Source organism: Cheilinus undulatus, linkage group 4, assembly GCF_018320785.1.
Source record: "Cheilinus undulatus linkage group 4, ASM1832078v1, whole genome shotgun sequence".
Classification (NCBI taxonomy): Eukaryota; Metazoa; Chordata; class Actinopteri; order Labriformes; family Labridae; genus Cheilinus; species Cheilinus undulatus.
The window spans coordinates 2898852-2912152 of record NC_054868.1 but is presented as its reverse complement, the minus strand read 5'-3'; the positions used below and the strand labels follow the sequence as shown (position 1 = coordinate 2912152).

Sequence of the window (13301 nt, the reverse complement as noted above, 5' to 3'; positions counted from 1 at the left end):
ACTGATCTGGTGGTCGCCAGTCCTGGACTATTACTGGACCAGAGGTATAAAAATAATGACTAATAATAGTAAAAGTATTATTGGTGGATGATTTATGATAACCAGATATGCTGCACACTGCAAATTATTTGTTGCTTACCAAGATTTACAAAGTTAGATTAATAAGTGTTAGACAATTTATCTTGTTTTAAAAGTTAATTTCTTATTTTTAGTGTGTAACGTTACAGTATAATCTTAAATCAAGCATGATAATATCGTTTTTGTCTCAATTAATCAGGAAGTCCTTCAGTTAATAACCGTTAAAATAAGTTAAATCAGTTCTCTCACCCACAGTCTCATCAAAACAGATCTTGTTTCAAGATTCAGTAACAAACTCGAGTTACTTGATTTAAGAATCACACAAAAAGCATAAAAAAATGCAATTCATCAAGCTGAATACTTCTGACCTCAAACACGTTAAAACAACATTGGAAAGAATTTATAAAGCCTGATTTTAGTAGAAACATTAAGATGGTCGAAAATATGGACTGGTTTGAAGTTTTAACAGGATTTAGACTTATTTCAAGATGAACCAACTTGTTTTAAGACAGCTAAATCATACATTACTAATATTTAAATATTTTTTCACTACATTTTAGTATATCGCTATAGTTTTTTGGCTTAATTTGCTAAAAGCAAGAAATTAATTTGCTTACATTTAGTAAAATGACTTATTTTTAGGCTGTAGGAAGCTCAGTTTTAAGCAATCTCAGCTTAAAAACAGCATTTTCTGCTTATTTCAAGCCCTTTGAAGGGTTCTGCCAACTTATTTCTAGATTTAACAATCTTATTTCAAGTCAAATTATCTTACTGCATGGACAGATCATTTCACTAGTTTTGAGTACCTTTCTTCTCAAATTTAGTTTTTTTTAATCTCATATTAAGCCCCCCCTTTTTTGGAGTGCATCTCTCTGAATCCATTCACAGAAGTTCCATTTAAAGCTCGTCTACTAATACATCCATTTGTTTTTACCTTTTGGGGTGCATATTTTTACATTATTGTGTAACTGATGTGTAAGCTTAATCCGATTCATAAAGAGATATTTGGTATTTGTTCACCCTGCAGCCCCCCTTATCTTCCCTTTCTATACAAAACATCACAAACAACATTTCTTAATTTTTTTTAATTAAAAGGTTATTAAAAGGATAAATGAGTTCACAAACAGCCATGGTTTCTAACATTCTTCTGTCTCTGTTCTAAAGGAACACTCTCTTCTTTGCTCCTTTTTAGAGTTTTCTTTCTCTCTTTTTCTACTTTATAAAATCAAATATAAAAGACCACAGTGATTTGTGGGGATAAAAATGAAGTTTCCCCAAGTCTGGATGTGTTGTTCTCTCTCTGGATATCTTCTTTACAAAGGATATTCCCTCCACAGGCTGAAAGACAAAGAAGACAAACATCATCATTAAACATAACACAACATTTACCAAACACAAAGGAATTCAGCAGTTTGTTGCACCAGGTTTGCACGAGTTCTCTTAGCATGTGGTTTAAATCTAAACCCTTCAATATAGCCAACTAGGCCTCTTTGTTTAATTTTTCAAATTAATGTCAAAATATACTCATCTAGAACATCTACTTCAGCCCCCTTAACCCCGAACAGACGGAGGAATCTTTGTGTTTGCTCACTGACACATCATACAGATGTGAAGAACTGTGCATGTTGGCAATCAGCTTTTCTTAATTTTCAGCCTTGATTGTTCACAAATTGATGTTTTTGCAAACTCTAAGCAGGCTTTTGTGTAATTTTGCTCTGAGAGTCTTCCGTCCAGCCACTCTGCCATAAAGTCCAGATCAGTGGAGGTCTGCAGTGATGGCTGTCCTTCTGGAAGTTACTGTCACCTCCACACAGAATCTCTGGAGCTTAGCCAGAATGACAATCAGGTTCTTGGTCAACTCTTTTACTGAGGCCCTTCTCCCCCAACTGCAATGGGCGTCTAGCTCTTGGAAGACTCCTGGTTGTGCCAAACTTCTTCCTAGGAGTAGAAAATATCCCCTACGGATATACAGTTGCTAGAAAAAGTATGTGAACCCTTTGAGATTTCTTGGATTTCTGCATAAATTGGTCATCAAATGTGTTCTGAACTTCATCTAAGTCACAACAATAGACAAACACAGTCTGCTTAAACTAATACCATGCAAAAAATTATATGTTTTCATGTTTTTATTGAACAAACCATGTAAACATTCACAGTGCAGGGTGGAAAAAGTATGTGAACCCCTAGGCTAATGACTTCTCCAAGAGCTAATTGGAGCCAGGAGTCAGCCAACCTGGAGTCCAATCAATGTGATGAGATTGGATGTGTTGGTTAAAGCTGCCCTGCCCTATAAAAAACACACACCAGTGTTGAATTTGCTAGTCTCAAGAAGTATTGCCTGATGTGAACCATGCCTGGCACAAAAGAGCTCTCAGAAGACCTACGATCAAGAATTGTTGACTTGCATGAAGCTGGAAAGGGTTACAAAAGTATCTCTAAAAGTCTTGATGTTCATGTGTCCACGGTAAGACAGACTGTCTACAAATGGAGAAGGTTCAGCACTGTTGCTACTCTCCCTAGGCGTGGACGTCCTGTAAAGATGACTGCAAGAACACAGCACAGAATGCTCAATGAGGTGAAGAAGAATCCTAGAGTGTCAGCTAAAGACTTACAGAAGTCTCTGGCACATGCCAACATTTGTGTTGACAAATCTACAATAAGTAAAACATTAAACAAGAATGGAGTTCATGGGAGGACACCACGGAGGAAGCCACTGCTGTCCAAAAAACACATTGCTGCACGTTTGAAGTTTACAAAAGAGCACCTGGATGTTCCACAACACTACTGGCAAAATATTCTGTCCATAGATGAAACCAAAACTGAGTTGTCTGGAAGGAACACACAACGCTATGTGTGGAGAAAAAAAGGCATAGCACACCAACATCAAAACCTCATCCCAACTGTGAAATATGGTGGAGGGGCCATCATGGTTTGGGGCTGCTTTGCTTCCTCAGGGCCTGGACGGATTGCTGTCATTGATGGAAAAATGAATTCCCAAGTTTATCAAGACATTTTGCAGGAAAACTTTAGTCCATCTGTCCACCAACTGAAGCTCAACAAAGGATGGGTGATGCAACAGGACAACAACCCAAAGCAGTTGAGTCCGGACCTCAACCCGATTGAGATGCTGTGGCATGACCTCAAGAGAGCAATGCACACCAGACATCCCAAGAACCCCCCCCCCCAATATTGCTGAACTGAAACAGTTTTGTAAAGAGGAATGGTCCAAAATTCCTCCTGACCGTTGTGTAGGTCTGATCTGCAACTACAGGAAACGTTTGGTTGAGGTTATTGCAGCCAGTGGAGGGTCAACCAGTCATTAGCCTAGGGGTTCACATACTTTTTCCACCCTGCACTGTGAATGTTTACATGTTTTGTTCAATAAAAACATGAAAACATATAATTTTTTGTGCGGTATTAGTTTAAGCAGACTGTGTTTGTCTAATGTTGTGACTTTCATGAAGATCGGAACACATTTGATGACCAATTTGTGCAGAAATCCAAGAAATCTCAAAGGGTTCACATACTTTTTCTAGCGACTGTATGTGTGTGTTCATTAAAAGGGATGCCTAAGGTATCAACATGAGCAACTTCTAATTTCTGGTCATTATATTTTTGCTCTCTTTTTGCTCTTATCTTACAGCCTAGAGGTCTTTATTAAAGTCTCAAGCTCATCACAGCAAGCTTCATTAAATGTTCCCTTCTTTTGCGGTTTTGTTTTGCTAATTTTTGTCCTCCTCTCTCGTTTTTTATATATTGATCTAACTTCTTTTTTGCTCAAATACTTCTACTGCAGTTTACGACATTGTTGAAGTCCTAGCGATGGTTATTAATTTGAGTTACTTTCTTTACCTTTCTGGTCTGTAATGACTCATGCAGTGTTGCTTTTTTTCTTGTATCACTTGTCTAATAAATCGAAGATTTTAGATTCTTAAAGGGTGTAAATTCTGTCCTAAATTTAAAATGAGGGTCGGCCTACACTAGGACTATGCAGTAGGATGACATGACATTTTAAAATACATCATCAAACTGCTCCAGAAATGTCGTGTTTGTGCCCATGCATTACCTCTGGTTGTACTCGGGGTCGTTTTGTGTCTGCAGCAGCAGCTCTCTGATCTCCTCAGGAGGGTTCAGACCGTGAAGTTTAGCTCTCTCCCATCTCTGCAGCCGGCTGATACCTGAAACAGAGAGATTGGGAGTGCTGTGCAGCAGCTGAAGTAGGAGACTGTGTAAATAAAACACCAATCATGCAGAGTTGAGAAAAAGTCAGTTAATTGTTAATTATCAGGGTTTATTTTGGGGTTAATTTTCAGTTTATACAAGAATTAGAATTAGAAGATGAATGTTTGATGGCTCTCTCACTCTCTGTAGAAAGGGGAAAAGGTTCTAAAAAATACATTTTTGTAAACTTTGAGAATCCTAGAATGTGCTCGTAGCTGTTTGAAACCAAAAACACTGAACCCACAGGTTTTTGTTTAACCTGTTAAGCCTCTTTTATTAGGCAACTTCTTGAAATGTACAGCCCATCTTTAAGTGAGTATAACTCTGTAACTACAAGGTCTATTTGAATGATCAAAGTATAATAATGAAGAGGGCACTTGTGAAATTTGTTCAGAAGTGTAAATATGTGTATATATGTTACTGGATCAGAGAGAATCAAGTTGGCAAATGAAAAATTTCATTTTTGCCTAATTTTTTCTTTTTTTTTGCACTTTTAGCATATATATATATCCCATAGAAATAATGCAGTTGAAGTCCAAAAATCTCCAGTAGGCCAAAGCACCACATTTTGACATTACCTCTTTCAACTTTCATGCCACTAGAGGGTTATCAGGACAAAATAAGAGATATTTTAGTAAAAAATATCCAGGCGAAATCCCCTCCTGTGCCATTTGGGCACAACTTGGCCTAATTTGGCACTGTCTCTGTCATTTGAAAAATCTCAGGTATCAAACTTTTTTTACTCATATGCCATTATAGGTGGTCACTGAATCATGGCATTCTTTTCTCCCCCCTCAAATCACCCAGACCTCCATATAGTTCCCTTTCAAAGAAAGTCTTATAAAGGGACTAAAGTTTGACGCCAAGAGGAGCAGATTTATTTTCAATGGCACAAAAAAACACAATAAAAATAAAGTTCAAAAAACTAAAAGAAACTGTTGAAACAAATGGAAACTGCACAAACATGAGTAGAATCTTCAGTAGAGGCTGGGCTTTCAAATGAGACCATGTTGTGTCTGTAGTACCAGGGACCATCCCATAGGGGGCGGAAGTGTCTTGCTACGTAGCGCCATGGCTACTTTGATATGTGGTCATTGATTTGAGTCCTTTTTGAGTTGTTTGTGGTGTAGGTAAAAAAAGTTCATTTGGGCTTGTAGCTGAGCTTCTTCTGTTTAATTTGATGTGTAACATGACTATTTTTTTGTGCAAAAGTAGAATGCACAGAGCAAGTTTGTTTGGATCAAGGTGAGCAGGACCAAACTTTGTCCTACTAGGGCTTAAGAGGTTAAGATACATTTGCTTCTCTTTGCTTGTGTTCAATGACTAAACCTTGATTTCAGCTGTAATTTTCCCCCATAGTTAGTTGATAAACCTCAGTAATTTTACACAGCTCCTCCTTCTTTTCCCTCAGGTGTTAATTAGGGATGCATGATATTGATTTTTTGCTGATATGTGATAAGCCATTGAGCTCATTTTAGGCGATACAGGTTTATAAACACCTTTTGATTGAAAAAAAAAAAAAAAACACTGATTTTCCAAAGCAAAGAGAGGCTGAGTCAAGCAGAGCTGAGAGAGGAGTGAGGAAGTAGACAGTCTGGGGTTTTTAATGTTTGGGGCTTCATTCAAATGTTCAGGGCTCTCGCTGGGCCTCCTTCAGTGTGTGATGCTCTCGGCAAACACCTTTACCTGGTGGTACTTTTGTACATTTAACCCATATTTAAAGGCTGATACATGATTTATACTGCTGATATGTATGACTGACATATGGGCTGGAAATATCAGCAGACATTTTCTTTCTGCAGAAACTGATATCATGCCGATATTCTCATGCATCCTTAGTTTTATTTTACTGTCCCTAGGCTCATTCTGATCTGATACTGGTACATGATCTCAGTCAGATCCTCAGCTAAAGAGCTACATCTGACTCTATGACTGTGAGTTGATCCTTAAGACCAATCTGTACAGATAGTATGTATTTTGCTAGGTGGAGCCAACATACTAATCATGCATCCATCATTTAAGCCAATGAATCACACTTAAGACAACACCTTTGGTGTTACACATTCCCAGTGTTTGCAAAGACGTAACTGAGCAGGAACGTTACCTGTGCACGGCCCAAACCTCCAATCCAGATCAAACTGTTGCAGCTGCTGAAGCTCCTCCTCTCTGACTGATTTAGATTCATTCTCTGCAACAGAAAGAGAAGAAAGCGACTGCTGCTGTAATTATAACGAAATTTTCTTTTCTTTTTAGTTAAGTCACAGTTATTGCAAGTGACCTGAAACAAAAAGTAACACAGTGTGAGACAGAGTACAGCAGGTACATATCGCAGCCCAGCCAGCATGTCCATGTGGGACCCAGACAGGTTATATGCGGGCCACAATATGGGTCCCATCTGGGTTTGTCCATGGGGGTCCCACCTGTGATTGCCCATGTTTACTACAAGTAGGATCCATCTTGGATCTCTAGAGATGGGGCCTTTATGGGACTCATATAGGCTTGTCCACACTTGCACACACAGGTGGGGCCACCATAGAACCTACAGACAAACCCACATGGGACCCATACTGTAGCCCACATGTGAGGCCCACAAGGACATGCTGGCAGGGAGAGGCTTAGATCAGGTCTAGACTCCTTACCTTTCTGTGGAGGCGGAGACGGAGACCTCTTCTCTCGTTTGCCCCCCTTCCTTGCTTTTTTCACCACCTTGAACGAATCAGTTATCAGTCGATGTTTGGTCGTCATGATGACTAATCTGAAACACAAAAACATGGTATTTATGTATGCATCATTTATTTTGACCAATATCATGCTTTTATCTCACAGAGATGTTCATTTTTACAGGATGGCTGTTCTTTCTTTTTTACTTAAAGTTTTTTTTTTCTTAAAAGACTCTCAAAAGACAAAACACATTGGTTTCACTTGCTAAAATAGAGTACAAATAAATCAAATTAAAGTTTAGTATAAAATTTTTAATCATAATTTTGAATATTAACTAATTAAAGCAGTGTTACTTAACCCTGCTCAACCAGAGAGCCAAATTTAGATGGGCCACCATCTAAATAGTGAAAAGTGTCGAAAACAGGTTAAAGAGGTAAAAAAAATAAGTTAAAGGTTGCAAAAATGGTCAAAAACTGGCAAAAAATAGGTGAAAAGGGGCAAAATATGCATAAAATGACAAAGGTGAGAAGTGACAAAAATGGGGAGGAAAAAATGTCAAAAAAGGGGCAGAAAGTAGCAAAAACTGGGGGCAAATGACAAAAAAAAAAAGAGTTAGAGCTGGCAAAAATGGTCTAAAAGTGGCAAAAACGTAGCAAAAATGGGTGAAAAATGACTTAGATGGGCAAAAGCACCAAAAAGAGGCAAAAATGTGAATAAAAAAAGTGGCATTCAATAGAAAAAGGCAGCTTAAATGGGCGAAAGTGGCAAAAAAGACAAAAAAAATTGCAAATAGCAAAAAGCAGGATAAAAGTAGCAAAAATAGGCAAGAACAAGTGGCAAAAATGGGCTTGTAGCTGTAAAAAAAAACTGATTAAAAGTGGCAAAAAAATGGAAAAAAGGTGCAAAAAATTGCAAATAAGAGCAATGGAAATATACAGACAAAAAAATTAAAGCTGACATATAAAGCTGACTGCATAAGTGTAGGAAACAAACTCATAATGTGACTTGCAATGGATAATTTCTGAGGTCAGATCTCTTTATTGAGGTTTTCTGTGGGAATAATATTACAAATTAAGACATAAAAGAGCCACATGTGGCTTAGGAGCCTCGCTTTGAGTATCACTGAATTAAAGTATTTATGAAATACGGCTGTTAAATGATTAAACTTCTAAATCATGATTAATTAATCATGGTTAATCATCCCATTAGAAATTCACTTTTTTGCATTAAAAACTGTTTTGTTTCCTTTTGGATTTTTTTTTGTACGGTCTTGAGCTAAAAGTAATAAACTTTCTATAACAGACCTGCATTTATTTAAAATGAAAATGGTGAACTTCAGGTAAATCAAAGATATAGCATGAATCTAACCAGGGAACATAAAGTCGTTTTGAATTGAAAGGAAATAAGGGGGCAGTAAAAAAAAGGTAAAACGATGACTTTTGACCTGTCCACTGAGCTGTTAGTTAGTTTTTTAAAGTGAGATGAGCAGGGCTGGAAAGTAACTGATTATATTTACTGTAACTGAGTAGTTTTTTGGGGTACTTGTACGTTTTTGAGAGCATTTTAAAAACAGTACTTTCACCTACTACTGTTAGTTTTAACGAGGGTTACAGTACTTTTGCTTGAGTATGGCAGCCTTGTACTTAGTACATGAAGTGCCGTAATTTTCGTTTAGATGAGCTAATGATGAAAACCTCAGAGCAGACAGAGCCAAATCATTTAAGGTGGCAGATTTAATCCAATCTGCTAAAAGTAAACCCAGGAAGTTCAGTTTACCTGCTACTCTGCGGACCTTTGACGTAACTTTAATGTTAAATAATTAGGACTTACTCGTTTATTCCACAGTAACAATAAAGTCTGATTTCTCCTTGAGTATGAACCAGGGTTTTGTTTTTAATGACAGTACTGTCTTTCTTATTTTACTCTGCCAGGATGGTCTGCGGAAAAACGAGAATCAAACATTAAGCTGTTATAACAAAATTATAATCACATATTTGACTGGTTAATCGAGTCCATATCAGATTCATTAACCGATTCTAAACAGGTCGATGAGCTAATAATGTCCACATATCCAGACAGAATCGTCGACTGTTGAGTTTCTGTCTCAGCTCGACACGAACATAAATGATTTTTATTTTACGTGCAGCCTTAGTTTCTTCTATCATGTTCTTTTATCTCTGTATCGGCGTAGCAAACCCACCTTGTAGTTAAAATGGAGTTAAACCTTTAAAATATTTGGTTTTTCCCTTCTTTCTCATTCAGTCAGCAGAAAAACACCCCGACCAAAACAATGGCGACACCCTCTTCTTCTCCCGTTTCGTACTGCCGTAGACATCAGACTGTTGCGGTCTTTGCTGCCACCTGCTGGTTGTTCTGTTCATTACACTCATACACATTTGTTATAATGCAGCCTGATGCTACAGTCAAAAATATTGATTATTATTCTCATTAATCTAAAGTCAGGTACCCATCATGATAAATTGAAAACATAATTTTATTTTTTTCCCAAACTAATTAAAACAAGAAAACTGAAATATCACATTGGCATACATATTCAGATCAAAAAACAAAACAGTGCAAATGTAGCACAGGTACCTCCCATTTCTCTTGATCTTTGCTGAGATGTTTCTACATGATTGGAGCCCACCTGTGGTAAATTAAATAAACGGTCCACAGTACAACTACTGCCAATAAATGCACACAAGTAAAATACAAGTTATCTATTTAAAGTTTGCTCAAAGTCCTCAGTTATTTTTGATCAAGATTTGGGAAGTGAAAAATGATATTTTCTTTATGTGAGGGTAAAAGCAACATAAACATATACAGAAAATTTGACATTAGATTCAAAATGTTTTAATTCTTTATCCAAGACATTCTTCATACATGTTAAGACCCTATCTAACTTTAACTTAAGATAAGATATTCCTTTAGCCCTGCAAGGGGAAATTCCAAATTTACAGCAGCAATACTGGAGTAAACAAAGCATGCAAGAGAGTCAAAAGAGCAGGCAGTTGGTACAATGAATAAATACAAACTAGGAAATAAAGAAATGTAACTTAAAAATCAAAATAATTATAAATACTACTTACAGCTGTTATGTACATGTTGAATATATTTCTAACCCATTATGGCAATGACACAGTCAAGTATGTATTTTGAGCTGATTGTTAGATAAAAACTTGACTATATAGAGAAGAAAATGCCAGTTTTATTTCTTATAGCACTATGCAAATAATCTTTCAAAAGTCATCAGTTTAATATTATAAAGCAGCAGGCAATAGAAGAACTAGTCACACCAGTGTAGACATAGCTTTTTCCTTTTTGCACTGTAGTTAAAAATTGAAGTTAGAACTAAGACCACAGTCATGCATTTATGATATTTTTAAAAACCTCAGTTCAGTCGGGAACACTCTTCATACATTTAACCAGTTTGCTGTAAAATGGATCTACAGTTTTACTTGGCGTAGCAGGCTCTGCTCAAAAGACGCTCCTGTTAGCTCACCAGCATGCTCTGACATCCAGGGAGTGCTTAGCTGGAAACATGCATGGACACATTTATGGCAATTCTGAACACAATGACATTAGCTATTAATCCATAGTAGCTAGTGGCTAATTTTGAAATGTAAGGAGTAGAAGTTGAAAGGTGGCTGAGAAATAATTACTCCAGTAGAGTATAGATACCCCAGATTTCAACTTAAGTAAGGTAATGAAGTATTTGTACTTAGTTACTTGACACGGCTGCCTGAAGGTAGAACTTCAGACTGGTTGTGCTTCGGTATAAAGACGGTTCATCACTGCAGCATGTACCAACTATTTTGGTTTTATCTTCGCTAACATACTCCAGCTTTTTAAACAGAAAATCACCATTAAGCAGACCAGGGTCTGTCTCCTCACTCATCACTGCTGGCTGTGTCTGACCCTCTCACCTCTTCGCCCCCAGGCACCTAAACATCCACTCTGGAGGACTACGGGAGCAAGCTGTGGTCAAACTTAAATGGTGTTATTTTCTAAAGGTTTCACGATTAATCACGAGCATTAATGTGGTGATTCTCGTCTTCGCTGAAGTTCATGTTGGTAATTTCCCGTTCCTGGTTGGTTGTGGTGGTGTCTAACTTCACTGTGCTCCCTCTGAGGCTCCCTTCCCCCACTGGCGTTGAGGCTGATTGGACACACCTGTCTCAATCAAGCTCACTTCAAGAAGCCTGCAGAGACTCACCTCAGTGCCAGAGTATTGCCAGCTACTCGGCAGTGGTAACCTCGGCTCTCAGGCTGTCTTGTTGTGATACTCGTTGATGAATATTTGTAGTGCTTTGTTTGACCTTGCTGCTAATCCTGCCTCTCCTTTTTTCCAGTACCTCACCACGGCACTCTCTCCTTGGAGCCCCCACTACCCCGGACCTGTGGATCCCCCTCCCTTCACTAAACCTGTTTATCAATAAATCTGTTAGACCTCATCATTCTGGTCTGCATTCTGGGTTCACAACTCCACCACCATCACAGTTAACGGGTTAATGTTGACAGCTCTAATTAAAATATGACTCTAAATGCACTAAAATATGATGCTAGTTCACTTCCTTACATCATAAAAAAGAAGTCGAGTTGTTTGAGGCTCCATTAATCACTTCCAGCCATCAGTGAGGAGCAACAAGATATCTTATTTGGTTTCTGTTCCCTGAACTAAGACTTTCAGGAGCACTCTAAGTAAAGTAAATCATCATTTCCAAAACATTTTAAGGATATAAAAGGGACGATAATGTCAGGACTTTGATGATTAAGGATTTACAGCGTGCCTTTAGCCCCTCCTCCACCCCGTGGTCATAAAGTTAGAATCAATACAATTCCTTCCTCCTGTTTTTCAACCTCTTTTCTGTATTGCCTTCTCCTTATTCTTCCATTTACAGAGATCACTTTCTGGATAATCCAATCTAAGGTGTGCATGTGTGGGTGTGTGTGTGTGTGTGTGTGTGTGTGTGTGCCTGATTGCAGCCAAGAGAGAAGCTCCTTTGTCTCCGTCTCTGTTTCACAGCTCAGTAAGAGCAGGTCTTTCACTGTCGGTCTTTCATCGGTCTTTCAACTTTCTGCCACATTTAACCCTTTTTTGCCATCTTTTTGCCACTTCCTGCACAACTTTACTATTGTCTGGCCATTTTTTGCCATTTTTCCTACACGTTTAACCCCCTTTTAACACCTTGTAGAAACTTTAACCCTTTTTGCCACTTTTCTGCTACTTGTGATCTATTTTGCCACCTTTTGCCACTTTTGCCCTTTTTTCAAATCACTTTTATCCAATCTTTACCACCCTCTTACATGGTTAATCCATTTAGGCCAATTACAACCCATTTTTGCTACCTTTTTTGGAGCTTTCTGCTACATTTTACCCATTGTTGGAAATTTTTGCCACACTTAACCCAGTTTTGCTACCTTTTTTGGAAATTTTCCCCACATTTAACCCATTTATGCTACCTTTTTTGGAACTTTCTACCACATTTAACTCATTTTTGCCACCTTTTTTGGAACTTTTTACCACATTTAACCCAGTTTTGCTACCTTTATTGGAACTTTTTGGCCACATTTAACCCATTTTTGCCACCTTTATTGGAACTTTCTGCCACATTTAATCCATTTTTGGAACTTTTTGCCACATTTGACTCATTTTTGCTACCTTTTTTTGAAATTTTTACCACATTTAACCCTTTTTTGCCACCTTTTTGCCACTTTCTGCACAATTTTGCCATTGTTTGGCTATGTTTTGCCATTTTCTCCCATCACTTTTAACCCCTCTTTACCACCTTGTAGCAACTTTAACCCTTTTTGCCACTTTTCTGCCACTTTTGCCCACTTTGGTCTTTGACTACGTTTTAACCCACTTTTGCCCTTTTTTCTTATCACTTCTATCCCATTTTTACCACCTTCTTACACAGCTAATCCTTTTAGACCAATTATAACCCATTTTTGGAACTATTTTGACACTTTCAACAAGTTTAGGCCAATTTCAACCCATTGGTTGGCCACTTTTTACAAATTCTCACCCATTTCTGACTTTGTTTAGCCACTTTTTGCCCAATTTTGCCATGTTTTTCATCACTTTTAACCCATTTTTGCCACCTTTGGCACACTTTTGCCGTCTCCATGATCCCCCAGTTGGCTGGGCCCCAAAAAGCTCTCCCCTTTCTCCCCTTATAGACCACCTTGACTGTAACATTATTTAAAAAGTCTGTTTTGTATTGATCTAAACATGGTGTGCCTTGAGATTTTGGCTTAACCTTAGGTGTGCCTTGGGTGAAAAAAGTTTGAAAACCACTGTTCTACAAGACAAAAAGCTAAACTTAACTTAAATCAAA

General features: G+C 37.9%; 1 protein-coding gene across 1 annotated transcript; it reads right to left on the bottom strand.

Moving 5' to 3' along the window:
- Positions 1-1154: 1154 nt before the first annotated feature.
- On the bottom strand, positions 1155-9298 carry pold4 (DNA polymerase delta 4, accessory subunit). Its single transcript, XM_041785489.1, has 5 exons — positions 9161-9298; positions 6939-7054; positions 6404-6487; positions 4145-4256; positions 1155-1416 (listed from the first exon to the last, which is right to left on the bottom strand). The coding sequence occupies exons 2-5, from the start codon at positions 7042-7044 to the stop codon at positions 1392-1394; spliced, it is 327 nt and encodes a 108-aa protein (XP_041641423.1). The 5' UTR covers positions 7045-7054; positions 9161-9298; the 3' UTR covers positions 1155-1391.
- Between the last annotated feature and the right edge of the window lie 4003 nt (positions 9299-13301).

Bases quoted from the DNA above. Each gene is read 5' to 3' on its own strand.
- pold4 (XM_041785489.1), bottom strand. From the start codon at position 7,044: ATGACGACCAAACATCGACTGATAACTGATTCGTTCAAGGTGGTGAAA. The intron at 6,488-6,938 runs GTAAGGAGTCTA...TTTCTGTTGCAG, and splicing joins GTCTCCGCCTCCACAGAAAG to AGAATGAATCTAAATCAGTC. The intron at 1,417-4,144 runs GTAATGCATGGG...TTTGTCTTTCAG, and splicing joins GACCCCGAGTACAACCAGAG to CCTGTGGAGGGAATATCCTT.